Source organism: Saccopteryx bilineata, chromosome 5 (genome assembly GCF_036850765.1).
Source record: "Saccopteryx bilineata isolate mSacBil1 chromosome 5, mSacBil1_pri_phased_curated, whole genome shotgun sequence".
Taxonomy (NCBI): Eukaryota; Metazoa; Chordata; class Mammalia; order Chiroptera; family Emballonuridae; genus Saccopteryx; species Saccopteryx bilineata.
In genome coordinates, this window is record NC_089494.1 from 115,172,970 (window position 1) to 115,189,329 (window position 16,360).

The 16,360-nt window shown below is 47.4% G+C and overlaps 1 protein-coding gene across 2 annotated transcripts in view; it reads right to left on the reverse strand.

Annotated features, from left to right (window-relative positions):
* Positions 1 to 45: 45 nt before the first annotated feature.
* The window catches only part of SCTR (secretin receptor), a 115,279-nt gene continuing 98,964 nt past the window's right edge, over positions 46 to 16,360 (reverse strand). The window contains exons 8-13 of one of the 2 annotated variants that reach the window (XM_066278768.1): positions 11,515 to 11,575; positions 10,460 to 10,529; positions 7,960 to 8,051; positions 7,201 to 7,327; positions 2,609 to 2,650; positions 46 to 1,513 (exon numbers count right to left, since the gene is read on the reverse strand). In XM_066278768.1, coding sequence (XP_066134865.1) covers positions 1,343 to 1,513; positions 2,609 to 2,650; positions 7,201 to 7,327; positions 7,960 to 8,051; positions 10,460 to 10,529; positions 11,515 to 11,575 — 563 coding nt within the window. In that variant the 3' untranslated portion in view covers positions 46 to 1,342. The remainder of the gene's footprint in view (positions 1,514 to 2,608; positions 2,651 to 7,200; positions 7,328 to 7,959; positions 8,052 to 10,459; positions 10,530 to 11,514; positions 11,576 to 16,360) is intronic. The other variant, XM_066278769.1, reaches the window with a different exon arrangement.

The following is a 16,360-nucleotide window of genomic DNA, read 5'->3' on the forward strand; positions in this document are numbered from 1 at the left end:
TGACTATATGAGTTTGGGGTCACCGTGGTTCCCCTTTCTGGGTTGGGCTGGGTACCTATATCTACCTCTTGTGATTTTTTAAAAAAAATTTCCCAAAATGCATCATCTGTGGAGTTGTGGACCAACAGGTGTTTTGGAGAACAGAGCTCAGTAACTATATAGGCTAGGTTCTTAGACCAGGAAGTGGGCACCTGGCCTTCTATCCAGGAGCATTCTACAAGGGGCAAAGGGTGACCTCCATGTCTCTGCAGATGAGAGGTACAAAGGCGGGGAGCCAGGGCCCGGAGAGGGATAGCACTGATCCAGGGCCACCCAAAGCCAGGACTAGAGCTGGACCAGTAAGATGCTCTTATCTGCACACTGTGGGGAGGGGTTCTTCACTCTGTCCAGAATGTGTTCGCCTGAGTGCTGCTAGCTTTTTTTTTTTTTTTTTTTTTTTGTAAAAGGACTCAATGTCGAGTCCTCTTTAATCCTTACAAGGCTGGTGGGTAGGGGGTGTTGGTATTCAAGGTAACTGAGATGGGGAGAGGAAAGACTGAGACAAAATCCACAAGGGGATGGGGAGACAGGCCCTGGGAAAACAGACACAGCCTTGGAGCATGGGAATTTGAGATCAAAAGTCCTGGACTGGACTCCTGCCGCTTCCTTGCCTAGTAGTTGGGGGCATGTCGCAGGGCCTTGGTGAGCCTATTTTTCTATCAAATGGTGTCATGCGGTACCTGCCTTGGGAGCGCTGGGTAATTAGCTGAAAGGGCAGTGAGAACGGAGAGATGCCTCCAGCTGTGCCATGGCTACTGAAAGGGGGCAGGGGTCTGCGGCTCCCCTGGCTTCCACTGTGACTTGATCAGATCAATTCAGCAGTTGTCTTGAAGGCTCAATTGAGAATGAGAGCTACTGGACAGGTGAGTTGTAGTGAGGGGTGGGCAGGGTCCCCCTAGAGCCAAGGACCTTAATTTCTTATGTTTCCTGGGCTTCTGAGTTTGTCCCTAAAAACTAGACAGGGAATCAAAGAAGCCCCCCTCCTCCAGCAAGGGATAGGGACATGGACCAGAACATCCTCCCTCTCGAGGGCAAAACAGCTGACAAATACAGACTTCGTCTCATCCCATTACCATTTTTTTTCCTTCTCCCTTCTAAGACCCCTGAACTGCTTTTCCCCTTCCCACTCCCTCCCCCATGGTGCCCCAAGTTCCTTCTGTTGAGTTCTGAGGACTTCTCACCCTCCACTGCAAGGCCAGGAGGAGAGGTTATTAGTCACAGGAGAAAGCATCTATCTGCGGGAAAGATGGACCTCTCAGGACCTCGCTTGGCCTGTGTCCACGGGTGGCCCTCCTCCAGCCTCTCAGATGACGCTGGCCCTGCAGGTGCCCCGGCTCGTCTCAGAGGGGCTGGCCTTGGTGCTGTGGGTGAGGCCACTGTTGCCACTGCTGAAGGAGTTGCTGAGGGCCACGGGGTGCAGGGGGAACTCACGCAGGTGCCACTGCCGCCACTTCTTCTGGACCTCCAGCTGCACCTGGCCCCGGAAACCAGCCATCAGCCCAGGAGGGGAGAGCGAGAAGGACGCAGGGCCCAGGGTCCTGCTCACTCCCCTGGGGCCTCTGCATTCGCACGGGCCCTGCCACTCTTGCCCAGTAATCACACTTTCCCATCTCCCGCAGGCCACTCGGATTGACCAATTCCAGCCCCAAAGTCCAATAGGTATTGAGAGCCCCCTTCCCTGCACATGGTCACCTGTGATCTTACTATCTCTGCCCTGAAGTAGGGGCTTGTGATTGTCATACAAACTCCAGAACCCCAACATCCAAATCATCATCACATGGGACAACAGGACACAGTCCCAGGAAGCCACCCTAACTGGGAACTAATCTGAGGGCCAGGAACCTGCTCTTCGAAAGTTTCTTTTGTGAAACCCCAGCTGCAGCAGCAAAACCTTCAAGGCTAGGCTTGGTGCCTCATTATTGGAAAACATCAGAAGTTATCCCCATTCAAGTGTGGTGAAGCTGACAGGTGGTTGGCAGTTACAGAAAGGCTTTCCTTCTGTGCAGTGTCGTGTTTAACTAATGATTACACAAGTTCTGGGTGTCAGGAACCTCATGTCTGGACCCAAATGCTGGGCAGCAGCAAAGGCCTCAAGGTAAGTGTGCAGCCACCAAAAGAGACAGTGCTCACGGTGGTATCAGGGCTGTTAGGGTATCTGAGTCACTCATTTTACAGATGAGGACCTTGAGGCCCCGAGAGGGGCAGTGACTGAGCTCAGCCATCCAGATAGCAGCAGAGCTGTCAGCCTGGTGTCAGGTCGGGGTGCCTGCCCTTTCCTCCATTTCCCGACCTCCCAAGGATAAGAATCACCTGGAGTGCTTGGTAAATGCGTTCTTGGGCTCCAACCCAGGCCATTTTTGCTGCATCAGGAAGTGGGGGTGGGGCCAGCTATCGTTTACCCAGCCCTCCACATGATTCTGGTGCTCCTATAGAGCTGTTAAGTGAGCTCTGACTCTAAGAAAACAGGCCCATGTCTGGCCCCAGCCTCCCCTACCCACACCCCACCACCCTTTCCAGGTAGTTGCCTCTGACCCTGAATCCAGTGGTGGGAGCTCCCAAGTGCACTCACCTCCCCGTTGAGGAAGCAGTAGAGGACAGCCACCACCAGGCCCTGCAGAGCAAGCAGAGGCAGCCGGGCTTAGTGTAGGTGCTCCAACCTCAGCCTCCTTCCCCAACCTCCTCTTCAGTTCTTTAATTACTAGACCCAGGCTCCCTCCCACCCCAGGAAATGTTCCAGAGCCTTCTCACACCTCTCAGCTCAGGAGGAATTAAGGCTCCCTTTTCTGGGCCTCCACAATATCCTAGTTGAGGACAAGCACAGGGACCCTTTTGTGTGTTGTCCCCAGTGTCCAGTGGACCTTGCATACGTGGTGTCAGTACCATTAAAATGAATGATGGGCCACCCAGGAGAATCAGGGAGTGGTGACTCCTGAAGCATGTCCCCCTACCTCAAGAGGAGGGATTTGGGCCAGTCCATGTGAGACCTGGGCCCTAAGAGGGCTAATTTGTAAGGTAGGCTGGGCCTTTTGACTGGAGCTGCCATCTTCCAGTTCTGTGTCAAGATGACTGACACAAAGGGAAAGGGGAGGGGCTCCCACTCTGTTCTCCAGCCTTTTACAAAGCATGGAGCTCTTCCTTTGGCCACATACAGGTGAATCTACAAGAAACATGGTATTGTAGGCTTCAAGGACATGGGCAGTGCTCAAAAAGGAATGCCTCACAATGTTCCCATGGCAAAAGTGAAGAAGTCGCCCTGGTCAGGTACTCAGTTGTTTAGAGTGCCATCCTAACACATTGAGTGTTCGATCCTCAGTCAGGGCACATACAAGAATCAACCAATGAATAAATGCATAAATAAGTGGATCAACAAATCTATATTTCTCTCTTTGCCCTCCCCTAGCTCTTTCTCTCTAAAATCACTAAATTAAAAAAAAAATCATATATTGTTTAAAAAAAACTGGAGGAGCTTACATTGTGACCCAGCAAGCAGTGGGCATTGTTAACAATCAAGGGTGAGATTGCAGCCAAGAGCATGAATGTATGTATTGAGCATAGTAAACACTAAGAGCTGGGATGGCTTCCAGAAACGTGTGAAGGAAAATGATCAGAAAAAGAAGGGAACCAAAAAGAAAGGTATTTGGATTGAACTGAAGCACTAGTCTGCCCCACCCACCTGGAGAAGCACACAGAAGGAGTGAAAAGGAGCCCGACCTGCCGGGACCCATTTCCTATGAATTAATGCATGACAAGTGTAAAAAATAAAAGACCTCTGTACTGTTAAAAATTTTCTCTTAAGAATAGAGTAATAAATTGACTAATGGATATGGATGGGATTTCTTTCTGGGGTAATAAAAATGTTCTAAAAAAAAAATTTTTTTTTCTCTTAATTGAGCACAAGCATGGTGTCCTCACCCCCAAAGAAATATTTAAAGAAATAAATGATAAGCTGGAAATCTGGAGATATTTAAACATGGACAACTATTCAAATGGAAAAATAAATGTGTGAAGATGTGGTCAGAACAAACCCTGTGTGCACAGCCTGCTCAGCCAGCAGTGGGTGTGACCTCCCTGCCTAACTGGCATGTGCATGTCCCTGGTCAGGGGCCTCGGGGCTGAGTCAGCCTGTGTTCCTCGGCACATGCATGTCCCTGGTCAGGGGCCTCGGGGCTGAGTCAGCCTGCGTTCCTCGGCACATGCATGTCCCTGGTCAGGGGCCTCGGGGCTGAGTCAGCCTGTGTTCCTCGGCACATGCATGTCCCTGGTCAGGGGCCTCGGGGCTGAGTCAGCCTGCGTTCCTCGGCACATGCATGTCCCTGGTCAGGGGCCTCGGGGCTGAGTCAGCCTGTGTTCCTCGGCACATGCATGTCCCTGGTCAGGGGCCTCGGGGCTGAGTCAGCCTGTGTTCCTCGGCATGCTGCCCTGGCCTGGTGGGGTCTGTGACTATCAGGACCCTCCCTCCCTGGTATCCACAGCTCCTGTTTTTCCAATGGTGTCCCCTGGGATTTTAAATACTATATGACAGAGCCTGACAAGTGGTGGTGCAGTGAATAGAGTGTTGGCCTGGGATGCTGAGGACCTAGGTTCAAAATCTGGAGGTCACCAGCTTGAGTGTGGGATCCTCAAAATGATACCAAGGTCACTGGCTTGAACCCAGTGGTCACTGGCTTGAGCAAGGGGTCACTGGTTCAGCTAGAGCCCCCCATTCAGTCAAGGCATGTATGAGAAGCAATCAATGAACAATTAAAGTGATGCAACTACGAGTTGATGCTTCTCATCTCTCTCCCTTCCTGTCTCTGTCTAAAAAAATGTGTACACACACACACACACGCACACACGCACACACAGCAGAGGTAATGGTATTGTGTGTGTGTTCTTTAACCCTACCTTTTACAAATACATACTAAAATATTTACATTGGAAATAAAACAATGTTGTGGATTTGCTTAAAATGATGAGGGGTGGAGGCTGGGTATGAAGATGAAACGGGCCAGGGAGGCCACAGGTGATGGCTGTGCAGGAGGCTTCACTGCTCTTCACTTTTGTATATAGAAGAAATTTTCCATAATAAAAATTTTAAAAATGTTATATATATCATAAAATAATACATGTTTGTATATGACCAAAGTTCCTTTAAAAAACTAACAAACTCTTAAAGACCCCTCTTCTTTGTAAACATTTCTATGGGAACGTTGGAAAAGTGCTCTTGGTTTTCTCCTGATAAGCCATCTCCCCAGAGAAAAGCCCAGTAGTCTTTGGGTAGTCCGCAACCCCAAGTCAAACCCCAGCTCCAATGGGCAGGAAGTCCCCTCCATGCAGGGGGGCAGACCTGGGCCTCCATGCTCTGAGAGGTCACTATCCACTCTGTAAGCTGGGTCAAGGCTGTTCATCTATCTGGACCTAGAATCCCCCATCTGCTGAATGGGCCACTGCAAGCCCAGCCTCCCCATATATTACAAGAGCAGTGAGCCTGAAAGCGTCCTGGCCCAGAGACAAATGATCATGAATGGCAAAAGAGGCTGAATCTTCTGGAGGTCTGGGGTGCTTTTGGGGGCTCTGGGTAGAAGAGAGGCTCAGAGGAGGGCAGCGAGGACAGTCCTGGGGACAGTCCAAAGGCGTAGGTTAGGGCTAGACCTGACTCCACTCAATCGTGTGTCCCCAGTGATGTGTCCTCCCTGGAACCTGACAATGAAAAAGGGATGATGTTGGCCCAGCCTACCCTCTGGGGATGGCGGAGGCTCTGAATGCCCTGTGGGCCAGGCCAGCCTGCTGCGGAGGGCTCTGTGGGATGATCAACCTTGTTGAGGACAAGCTGGCTTCTTTAGGAAAACCCATTGGGAAAAGTGTCTCTCAGGGCCCCCAGCCGATCATCACTAGGCCTTTCTTGGGTACTCCAGCTTGTTTTCATCTGTGAATACTGGAAATCTTGAAACAACTGTGTTTCTGTCTTTGCTTTGGCTACTGGACTGGAAAGCTCCAAACCAAACTTATCACTCACATCTTCCAACTTTATAGAAGTTGATCGAATCTGCTTCTGTGTGGGAATTCTTCGGGCTTTATTTTCTTTTTTCACTGATCCTTCATCTACTTATTTTTTGCCCTCTGTATGTTTTTCCTGAAAGCTGCATCACATTATAGCTATGAGTAAATAAATAACCTTGTGAAGTTTGGAAGTTACTTCTGTCCAAACAAACATGCTTACTTTTCTTTTTTAACCTCACAACATCTTGTTGAATTAATAAGTGATTTCTCCCTTCTCTCTCTCTCTCTCTCTCTCTCTCTCTCTCTCTCTCTCTCTCTCTCTCACACACACACACACACACACATTAATTTAGAACACACCTATATATACTAATTTAAGAGAGAGAGAAAGGGCGAGAAAGAAAGAAGGAGAAAAAGAAAACAATAGCCTGTTTCTATATGTACCCTGATTGGGGATCACACCTGTAACCTCTGTGCTTCAGGACAAAGCTCTAACCAACCGAGCTATCTGACTACGGTTCCCTTCATTTTTTTTCTTTTAAGTTGGTTTGTATTTTTGTTAAGTTGTGTATGCATATGGTTTCAAAGAGTCAAATGATTCCTGTCATGAAAAACAGCAGCCTCCTGACACCCCCGCCTCCATTTCCTGTTCCTCAGAAGCAATAACTTGGAATGTTCTTAACTGGTTCTCAGCAACATGCTGATGTTGCTACTTCTGGATTTTTCAGTTTGGGGCATTTTTATGGACTTCCCAGTAAGAATATGAGGATGTTATCCCTTGAAACACCTTCCCACAATGCTCATCTTCCTGCCTACTTTCTGATGGCTCAGCCACCACTCACCCTCCTCAGGGCTCACACTGCTTGACTGCGTAGATGTTGTTGGGAGTTACACAATACAGTGTGCCAGGGTTACTGTTCCCTTCTGTTTTCCCTGCAATCAGTCTCTCTCTCCTCAGTCTGATCTCCCAGCCCCATTTGATTGGTGGGCACTTGGGTTCCCCTCAGGTCACACGGTACAGCGAGGTCCTGCCCCTGCTTTGCTTGGGTCCCTGCCAAATGAGGCACCCACCTTCCCAAACTGCACTGCTGAACTCTTTCGGGAAGATCTGGCATGCTGTTTCTATGGCCTCCATGTTTCTCCATGTTTCTCCATGTTGAAGTCCCAGTCCCTGAAACTTACCTGGAATGAGCCAAGGGCCAGTTCAAAAAACAGCTGGACCTCCATGGCATCATCTGGTGAGAAGGCGAAGATGATGTAGTGGACACCAAAGAGGGGGATCAGCAGGAGGGTGGACTTGGCCAGACGCCTGGGGACACAGAGATACCCTGCCGTTTTCTGCCCCTTACCCTGCCGGTGGGTACATGGCTTTGTACAACCACCTCACCTGTTTGCAGAAGGCTTCACAGCAGTGGCCCTCAACTGTTTTGTTGTTAACATTTTATTTCAGAAAATTTCAATTCTCATGTACCCATCACTGAGATATAACAGGTATCAACCCAGTCCTAAAACTTTCTGATCGGCACCCCTATCCCAGTACAAAACCCTGCACATGGACCTAGTCAAATAGCTCTTTATTCATACATTATGTGCATATATGACTGACACTCTAGGTCTAATAGATTCTCAGCAAAGCCAGTATTCTTATTTGTTTGATAATAAGGAGAAGGTCTTTCACTTCCTTCCCAGGTTAGATTTACCGATTGTAGCAAACAGAAAGACAGGCTGCCCAGTTTCATCTCTGCCTCCAGAGGTCCTGCTGAGATTTCCTGTCTCCTTGCTCCCAGAGCAGTGTCTCCTGTCTCACAGTGGACCCACCCTCCTACCCCCTTTTACACTAAATTTGGAACTCCATGCCTGGCACCGGATGGGTGAACAGTTGGTACTCGGCGATTGTGTGCTGACTGAGCACGCTGTGCTAAGTCTCTGCCCTCCACTTACTTATAATGGTTTACTTCATTTCCTCTTGTTTCTTGGGTTCTAAGTTTTCTCATCAGGATTCTTAGGATGTTTATAAAAAGGGTGAAATTAATCTGTAAAACACAAGGCAGAGGGGGCAGTGAAGGTGATTTGTATTCTCACCACTCTCCTGGCCTTGCCTCTAGACCTCAAGGCACTGCAGGCCAGAGCCAGGATGCCCCCAGGATGGCACATCACCACTTCCTCCCTCACCCCTACCTCCTTGTGCTGGTGAAAAAACCTGTCTGGGAGGCCGCGGAGCACAGCGCTCCCAGCCTGGGCTGCAGAGCTCTGCGGTGGGCTGAGCACAGCAGGAAAGCTCACCTGGGAATCACTGGAATTCTCTGGGGATCCTGTTAAACTGCAGGTCTGGGGGGGCTTGAGATTCCGCATTTCTAACCAGCTCCTGGGAATGCTAAAGCTGGTCCTTCAGCACTCTGAGTGGAACCTTTACAGGAAGGTCCTCAAAGTTTAGAGTGCAAATTGCTGAGCGCCCTCCCGGCAGCTGGGGTGGGACCCAAGAATTTTACACTTTTCCAGGCTCCCAGGTGATGCTGAAGCTGCTGGTCTAGGATCACACAGAACCACTTCAGTGCCGCTCAACCACCAGCTCCAGGAAGACATCCTTGATTATCTACCTTTCCTAATTCATTGCAGTTAGAGATAATGTCACTGAGTAAGAGCCCTTGAAATATTTGAGAGGGGCCAAATACATGCATCTGTCAAACTTGTATGTTTGTCTACTTTTCTGCCAATTCAATGGCAACTTCCTAAAGGACAAGAATGGAGTCTCCTCACTTCATTCGGTGTCCGCTTTGCCAAGCCCAGTGCCCAGTGGCAGAATGTTATGAAGTTGCCCACATGTGAGCTGCAGTACCTTTCCTTCCTTCTCATCCACCAGCTTCGGTCCCACTGACCCTCCAGCTGAGGGGAATCACCCAGCCAGACACCCTTTTTGTTCACCCAAATAGCCTGGGGCCCAGGGACACTCGCAAAAACCCACAGGATTAGTGGCCTGAGACTCCCAGCCCAGCACTGCTCCTTTGGGAACACTGCTTCTCAGGGTGTCATGTGTCTTGCTTCTGAGCTGGCTGTGCATGGGCTACACTAATAAAAGCTATTTATTTTATGTTATGTTCTTTTGTCTTAGAGTTGTATTTAATTTAATAGGGAGAACTTGTAGGCAAAAGAAAAAATAATCTTGAGATCCCAAGCATGAGATATAAATAGCAAAATTCTAGGTCACATGACAGGCTGGGAAGGAGACACTTGGCATCAGTGCCCATCACACACCCCTCAGTCATGAGGGACCACAGTGCCGTGGGATCAGCCTGGACACAGGGGCTCAGTGTCCCTCAGCAGGGGCTCTGCCAGGCCGGGCCGTCTGAACCCCAGAGTTACAGAAGGGAAACTGGCTTAACTGAATTGGGAAATGTCTTCCTGTGGGAATATTATGCAGCCAAAGCACTTGATTGGTCAAATAACTTCAGAGGAAATGGGAGAGCTCGTGTCTATTGCTAAGTAAAAAAAACAAGCTAGGATACAAAACTGTATTAAGCATTTTGAAAAAAAAAGTATGTGTTTAAAGAAAATATAGCAAGAAAAATCATGTGTATTCACAATGTGTATCTAGGTGCTAAATGGTGATTTATGAGTGATTTTATTTCCTTTTAAAAATATATTTTGTGTCTTCCTTTATTTTCACAGGATACTATTTTCAAAAAAAAAAAAGGAGGTCATGAGATGGCCACTTCCTCCCAACTGGCTCCAGGAGGTCGCCTGTCAGCCAGTGGAAGAGGAAAGGGCTGCTACCCCATCCCCTGCCCTCCCCCCACTCCAGCAAGGCCATGGAAGGCATTTTGTATCCACTGGTCCTGCAGCCCTGGGGTCCCTCTGAGCCCTGTGCACAGCTGAGCGGCTGATTCGGTCCATGAGACAATCCTACTATGTCCCCCATGTGTCTTCCTCTGTCCCCCATATTTTTACCCACATGCACAGGCTCAGCAGAAGCACCTGGGAACTTAAGGTAAGATGAGCATCCAGGCCAAAGACCACAGCCTCACTCAGCTTCCCCCGCCATGACCCACCACCACCCTCCATGACCCCAGCTCAGTGACTCTTCCCAATTTAACAAGAAGATGCTTATAAAATGACCAAGACCCAAAGATCTGAACCAGTAAAGGTAGAATTGAGGCCAACATGGAGCCGACCAGTTTAGGGCAAGGAGCTCTGCTCACCATATTTCAGCATCTAGTCATGGACAAAAGTGCCTCCTGCCTATCCCAGACCCCACTCCCATACACCATTCCCTGGGGGTGGGACTTCTGGCCTCTCATGCTGCTGGCCAACATCTGGAAGCTCTGAGATCTATTCCTCCCGCACCTGGAGGAAGGGGGCTAGCTTGGTCTCCTCTGTCCCTGCAGGCTAATCACCATTCAGTCTCTCTCACTGGAGCCTAGCTCAGGGGAAAATGGCCACTTACCAGGATGGAGAAGATCACAGGCCCTCGAATGACCCACCAGACAGATACATTGGCATTGACATCCCAGCACCTATGGAAGGACAGCCAGGCATCGTTAGGAGTGAGGATCTGGGCTGACCAGAAAAGACTCATTTCCTGAGGTGCCCTTCATATGAAAGACCCAAGCTTGTGATCCTTAACCCTGTCTGTGCTCTCCTACTGCCCAGGAGCACTGCTAGAGCTGAGGGAACAGCATCCTGTCTCAAGCCATGCCCGGGGCATCTGGGGGAGCAGGTGTGAACTGACATGTGACCTCAGGGCCCCAGGGACATCAGTCATGGCAGGTACTTGGCAAACTGGAGAACATGTTCCTGGTCTAAGGCAGCCACAACTCTGTTCTAGTTGGTTTTGCCACAAAATAAAAATGAGAAATGTTGATAGTACTTTCCATTTGTTTAGGGAAGCTGAAAATCCAGATTTTTTAAAGTAAATTTACTCAATTAAAAAATTATTTTGAAATAATTATTTGGTGCTGATTTTGAACTGTGAAGCACTTGTAAGCTTAAGGCCCTCTGGGATCACCTCTTTCCCTAGCACCTCACATCCTTAGGGAACAAGGCTGGATTTCTTTGTCCCCCGCAGGAGTTGTTGGGGATGCAGCTGCCACTCCCAGGCCTGGCTCTGCAGGACTCAAATACCCAGGTGTAGCTGAGGAGGCGCTGAGGAGGAGAGCCCCGGAGGATGGAAAAGCTGTGTGGGCCTTTACAGCTCCTCACTGAGGAGCACCTGCTTGGAGTTTCAAAACTTGTCTGGCACCTGAACTAACCACACAGCTGCTAGGACAGGCAGGCAGGCAGGCAGGGAGGCCCGAGAGGCTGCCCGTGGTGAAGGCTTGTCTGAAAACTCACACCCTTGGAAAGCTGGGCACTCAGCAGTCTGGCATTCTAGAGAATTCTCCCATGGCCCCGGTTTGAGAAACATGCCTCCCCTGGGTAGTTCTAGAGAAGTGTCCACCCTATTTACAGAACTGGACAATATAAAACACACTCTTGTTACCTCTCCTTCAAACAGCTTACCCAACATCTTCCAGAAAGTGTCTGGTGATGGCCCATGAAGCCACAAAAATGGCCGGGGAACCTGAGGATTAAAAATAAAGGAAGGGGCAGAAGAAAGAGGACTCAATTTTCCACATCCGTATGAGTAACAGTACAATCAGGTCCCCCAGCCCAGGTAGGGAGCAAGTGCCATGGGAACTGCCTTGCAGATCAATCTGGTGTCAATATGTAGCCTCATGCTTGCAGGGTATCAGGGATGTCCTGGGAACTGAGGTAGGGTCAGATGGATCTTGAATGTCTCTCGGGGACCGAGGTCTCCCAGGAGCCTGAGCCAGACTCCGAAGTACCTCTGCAGGAAAGAGAGGATGAAGTGATGGTTTACACCTGTCTTGTCCAGGACAGTGGCCACTTGCCACATGTGGCTACTGAGTCCTTGATATGTAACTGGTCCCAGTGGAGATGTGCTGGAAGTGCAAGATAGATATCAGATTTTGAAGATTTAGTGAAAGTAAGAGAATGTAAAATATGTTATTAAGAATTTTTATCTTAATCATATGTTAAAATGATAATGTTTTGGTGATATTTGGTTAAATAAGATACATTATTAAAGTCAATTTCATCTATTTCTTTTTACTGTGTTTACCGTTGCTGCTAGAAAGTTATACATTACATGTGAGGCTTAAGTGTTGTTTCTGATGGACATGCACATCCAGGTGCTGAGTGGTAGGTGTCCCATTCCTGGGCTGCTCAGTGTTCAGACCTCTAGCAACCAGGTTTCACTCATGCTACCACTGTCCACCCTCTATCCCAGGCAGGAGATTAAAGGATTCTTCTCTGGAGGAACCAAATAGCCTCAGACAAAGGGCCTACAGATAGCAATGCTGGTGACCCTCAAACAGAGTGGCCATTTCCAGCCCAGTCTCCCTTGAGACATATGCTCCCCCCTCTTCAGTCAGCTCTGCAGCGACTCATGCAAACAGTCAAGACCTTTGACATCTAAGGAACACTGATTACATAAAAGACAAGGACCAAAACAATCAGAGAAAAGGAACTCAGAGGACACAGACCATACAGTCTGCAGAAGAAACTTGAACGAAACAACTCTTAATGATTATCGTCAGAGAGATATGAGATTTCATTGGCGAGACACAAACATGATGCTGAAAGCAGGGAACGTTGACAGGAAAAGGAAAGGGGCTCAGAAATTGAATACAGAACAGCAAAGATTTAACAGTTTTTTTCATAGATGGGTTGAAAGATAAAGGAATTGTGGCTTTGGCTGGTTAGTTCAGTCAGTTAAGAGTGTCGTCCCAAAACAACAAGGTTGCGAGTTTGATTCCTGGTCAGGGCACACATGGGAAACAACCAAAGAATGCATGACTGAGTGGAACAACAAATGAATGCTTCGCTTCCCCCTCCTCTTTCTCTTCCTTCCTCTTTGTCTCTCTAAAAATTAATAAAAACTAAGCCCTGGTCAGGTAGCTCAGTTGGTTAGAGTGACATCCTAACACACTAAGGTTGTAGGTTTGAGCCCCAGCCAGGACATTTAAAAAAAAGAGGGAGAGGTAAATTTTTCTTGTGAACCCCCAGGATCTTGACTGACTTCAAGTTCAAGTCCACTGATGAGTGCAAGCTTGGTTCATGCCCATAAAAGACAGAGCTATCACCCTTCTCTGGGTACAGACTAATACCCCAGCCACCATGTAAAAGCTTTGGATAAGTATTAAAAAATCTTAAAAGTATTCACTCCTTTCTTACTCAATGATCCCATTTCCAGAATTCTATCTTACATATGGAATGAGCTTTGCCCACATAAATTTTTCATTGCTATGTTATTTATAATAGTGAAAAAGAACATCTTAGAAAGATGACGTCAGAGTAGTGGCGGGGTAGGAAGCGATATCGATAAATCTCCCCCAAAACTCAACAAGATCTTCAACCAGAAACAGAAAAACCTATACTTGGAGCCTCCAGATGCTTCGCAATACACCCGAAGGTATGGTCGAGTGAAAAATTGGCTAAATATATAACCAAACCCCGAAGGAAATAGGGAGTAAGAAATGCTCCGCCTTCCTCACTAACCTAAACAGGGCGGCTTTCTCTGGTAACTGTGAATATAGAAACTGAGGCGGGCAAAGGGGGTGAATAGATCCAGGCCGCAGAACAAACGGCCGAACCAGGCTGTGGCACGGAGATCCAAGCCGAGGAAAAACTGATCCTGTGGTAACCCAGGCAATACGAGCTAACACTTGCGCCAAACCCAAACAAAGAAAGACAAGCGGGGCAGCCATTTTACCCGATCTCCTGGTCAGTGCGCAGTAAGTGGGCAAGAGATTTCTTCCTAAGCCCCGGGAGTGGGTGCCCGTGTTACCCCACAGAGAGGCAGAGTAAGAGGCCTTTCTGTGGGCCGAAAGCAGAATCTCTGGGTAGCCCCAGCGCCCTGGGAAAGCCGCGCACGGGAGGGAGCAAGAACTAATTCCAACGGTGGAAATTTTCCGTGCTGGTGGGGGTTTCACTCAGAGGGAAACACGGCCGGCCTCATATCCTGGTCTGCGCGCGCAGATAGGGAGTGAGAGATTCCTCCAAGTGACTCGGCAGTGCACGCCCGTGTTATCGCACAAAGGGGCAGAGTCAGGGGCCATTGTGTGGGCCAAAGCGGAATCTCGGGCCGCCCCAGCGCCTTGCAAAAGCCACGTACGGGACGGAGCGAGAGCCAATTCCAACGCTGCAACTTTTCCATGTGGTTGGGGGTTTCACTCAGAGCGTGAGACTGCTGGCCGGATATCCTGGTCTGTGCACGCAGACAGTGAGTGAGAGTTTCCTCCAAGCGCCCCGGAAGTGGGCGCCCGCCTGTGTTACCGGACAGAGTGGCAGAGCCAGAGGTCTTTGAGTGGGTGGAAACCCCGCCTGATTATGCTAGCAGCTCTGACTGACTGAGCCTTACCCAGAGCCCTGTGCTGAGTGGAAATAGAGTGGGGAGTTGCCAGCTCTTTGAGCCTCTTACTATCCAGGCAGAGGCAGCAGCAACCCCATAGCTGGATTATCAGGCTACTAATTGAGGAAGGAAAGACTAGGAGAAAGGCTCCAGGAACATGGACTCTCTCACTGTCGGAGCCTATAAATGCTAATGAGCCTCGACTGCCAACGAGACTAAAGCACAATACATGACATTGCCATAGAGACTTATCAACTGCAAACCTCTACCTGAACGTGCCAAAGGGGCAGAACCCGGGGTACAGAGTCACCGACCAGGAAGAGGGAGAGAAAAGAAAAAGCAAGAAGATAACCTCTCAAAATCAAGAATAATCTGCAGACTTTATAACCTATCCCATTTTATTATATTTGTTCGTTTGTTTCTCTTATCTTCATTCTTGATACTTTTTTTCCTCCTCCAATTTGGCCGATTAACTCTCTGCGGGTCTTACTCTCTCCTCTCCTTGAACTACACTACCCATAAGTGTTACATCTCATATTATCTTTTCTCTCCTCTTCCTTTCTCTCTATGAGGGTTGCACTCCAAAACCCTTAACTCTCTCTCTCTCTCCTTTCTTTTTTCTTCTTTTAGTGGTTCCCTCTTTTTTTCTCTCTCTCTCTTTCTTTTCTCCCTCTATATTAGTTTCTTCCTTTCTCCTTTACATCTCCTCTCATTCAAACCTCAATAACAAACAAATTATCTTATCTGGGACTCAAACTTATGTTTGTGGCATTTTGGGTTTTTTTTACTTCACCTTTTAAACTCACTAGCAGTGCTCCCATCCCTGGCTCTCCATTTTATCTAGTTCTTGTTCCACTAAATACAATAGTAATTTTTTAATTAGTCCCCCCATTTTCTGTTTTCCTCTTATTCCTCTCATCATAACTCTTAGACAACCAACACCTAAAAGCAAATCATTTTATTCTTGACCCAAATTTTTTCCTTATTTGCTTTTTGTGGGTCCATACCCCCTTCATTTTTTCTTTTTTCTTTTTTTTCTTTTTTTCTTCTTTTTTTTGCCCCTTTATTACTTTTCCCCAATTCAGGCCCTCCATCACAGTCATTGTTTGTTATAATTCACAGTTCACCACAAGATTTTCTCAAGAAAGAGGGGAGAGGAGAGGAGAGGAAAAAAAGAGGGGGGGAATAATTTCCATTTTAAAAAATTTTAATTTAATTTTATTTTTCTTTATTTCATTATTAATTTTTTTATAAAAAAACAACTCTTTTTGATTTTTTATTTTTTTTATTTTTTTTAACTTTTTATTCTTTATTAAATCTCATTAATACTATCAACAAAACCACCCTCAGATGCCATTAAGGAAGAGAAAATCAAATATCATGGATACAAAAGAAAGAGAGGTAACACAGCTAGATGAGGAAAAATCTATGGAGAAAAAATTTAATATATTGGAAACCTTGGAGTTAAATGACAGAGAATTCAAGATAGAAATCCTAAAAATCCTCCGAGATATACAAGAAAACACAGAAAGGCAATTTAGGGAGCTCAGAAAACAACTCAATGAACACAAAGAACATATGTCCAAGGAAATTGGAACTATAAAAACAAATCAAACGGAGATGAAAAACTCAATTCACGAGCTGAAAAACGAAGTAATAAGCTTAGCTAATAGAACAGGTCAGATAGAAGAGGGGATTAGTGAAATAGAAGACAAGCAACTTGAGGCACAACAGAGAGAAGAAGAAAGAGACTCAAAAATTAAAAAAAATGAGATAGCCCTACAAAAATTATCTGACTCCATCAAAAAGAATAACATAAGAATAATAGGTATATCAGAGGGAGAAGAGAGAGAAAATGGAATGGAGAACATACTCAAACAAATAATAGATGAGAACTTCCCAAGCTTGTGGAAAGAACTAAAGCCTCAAGTT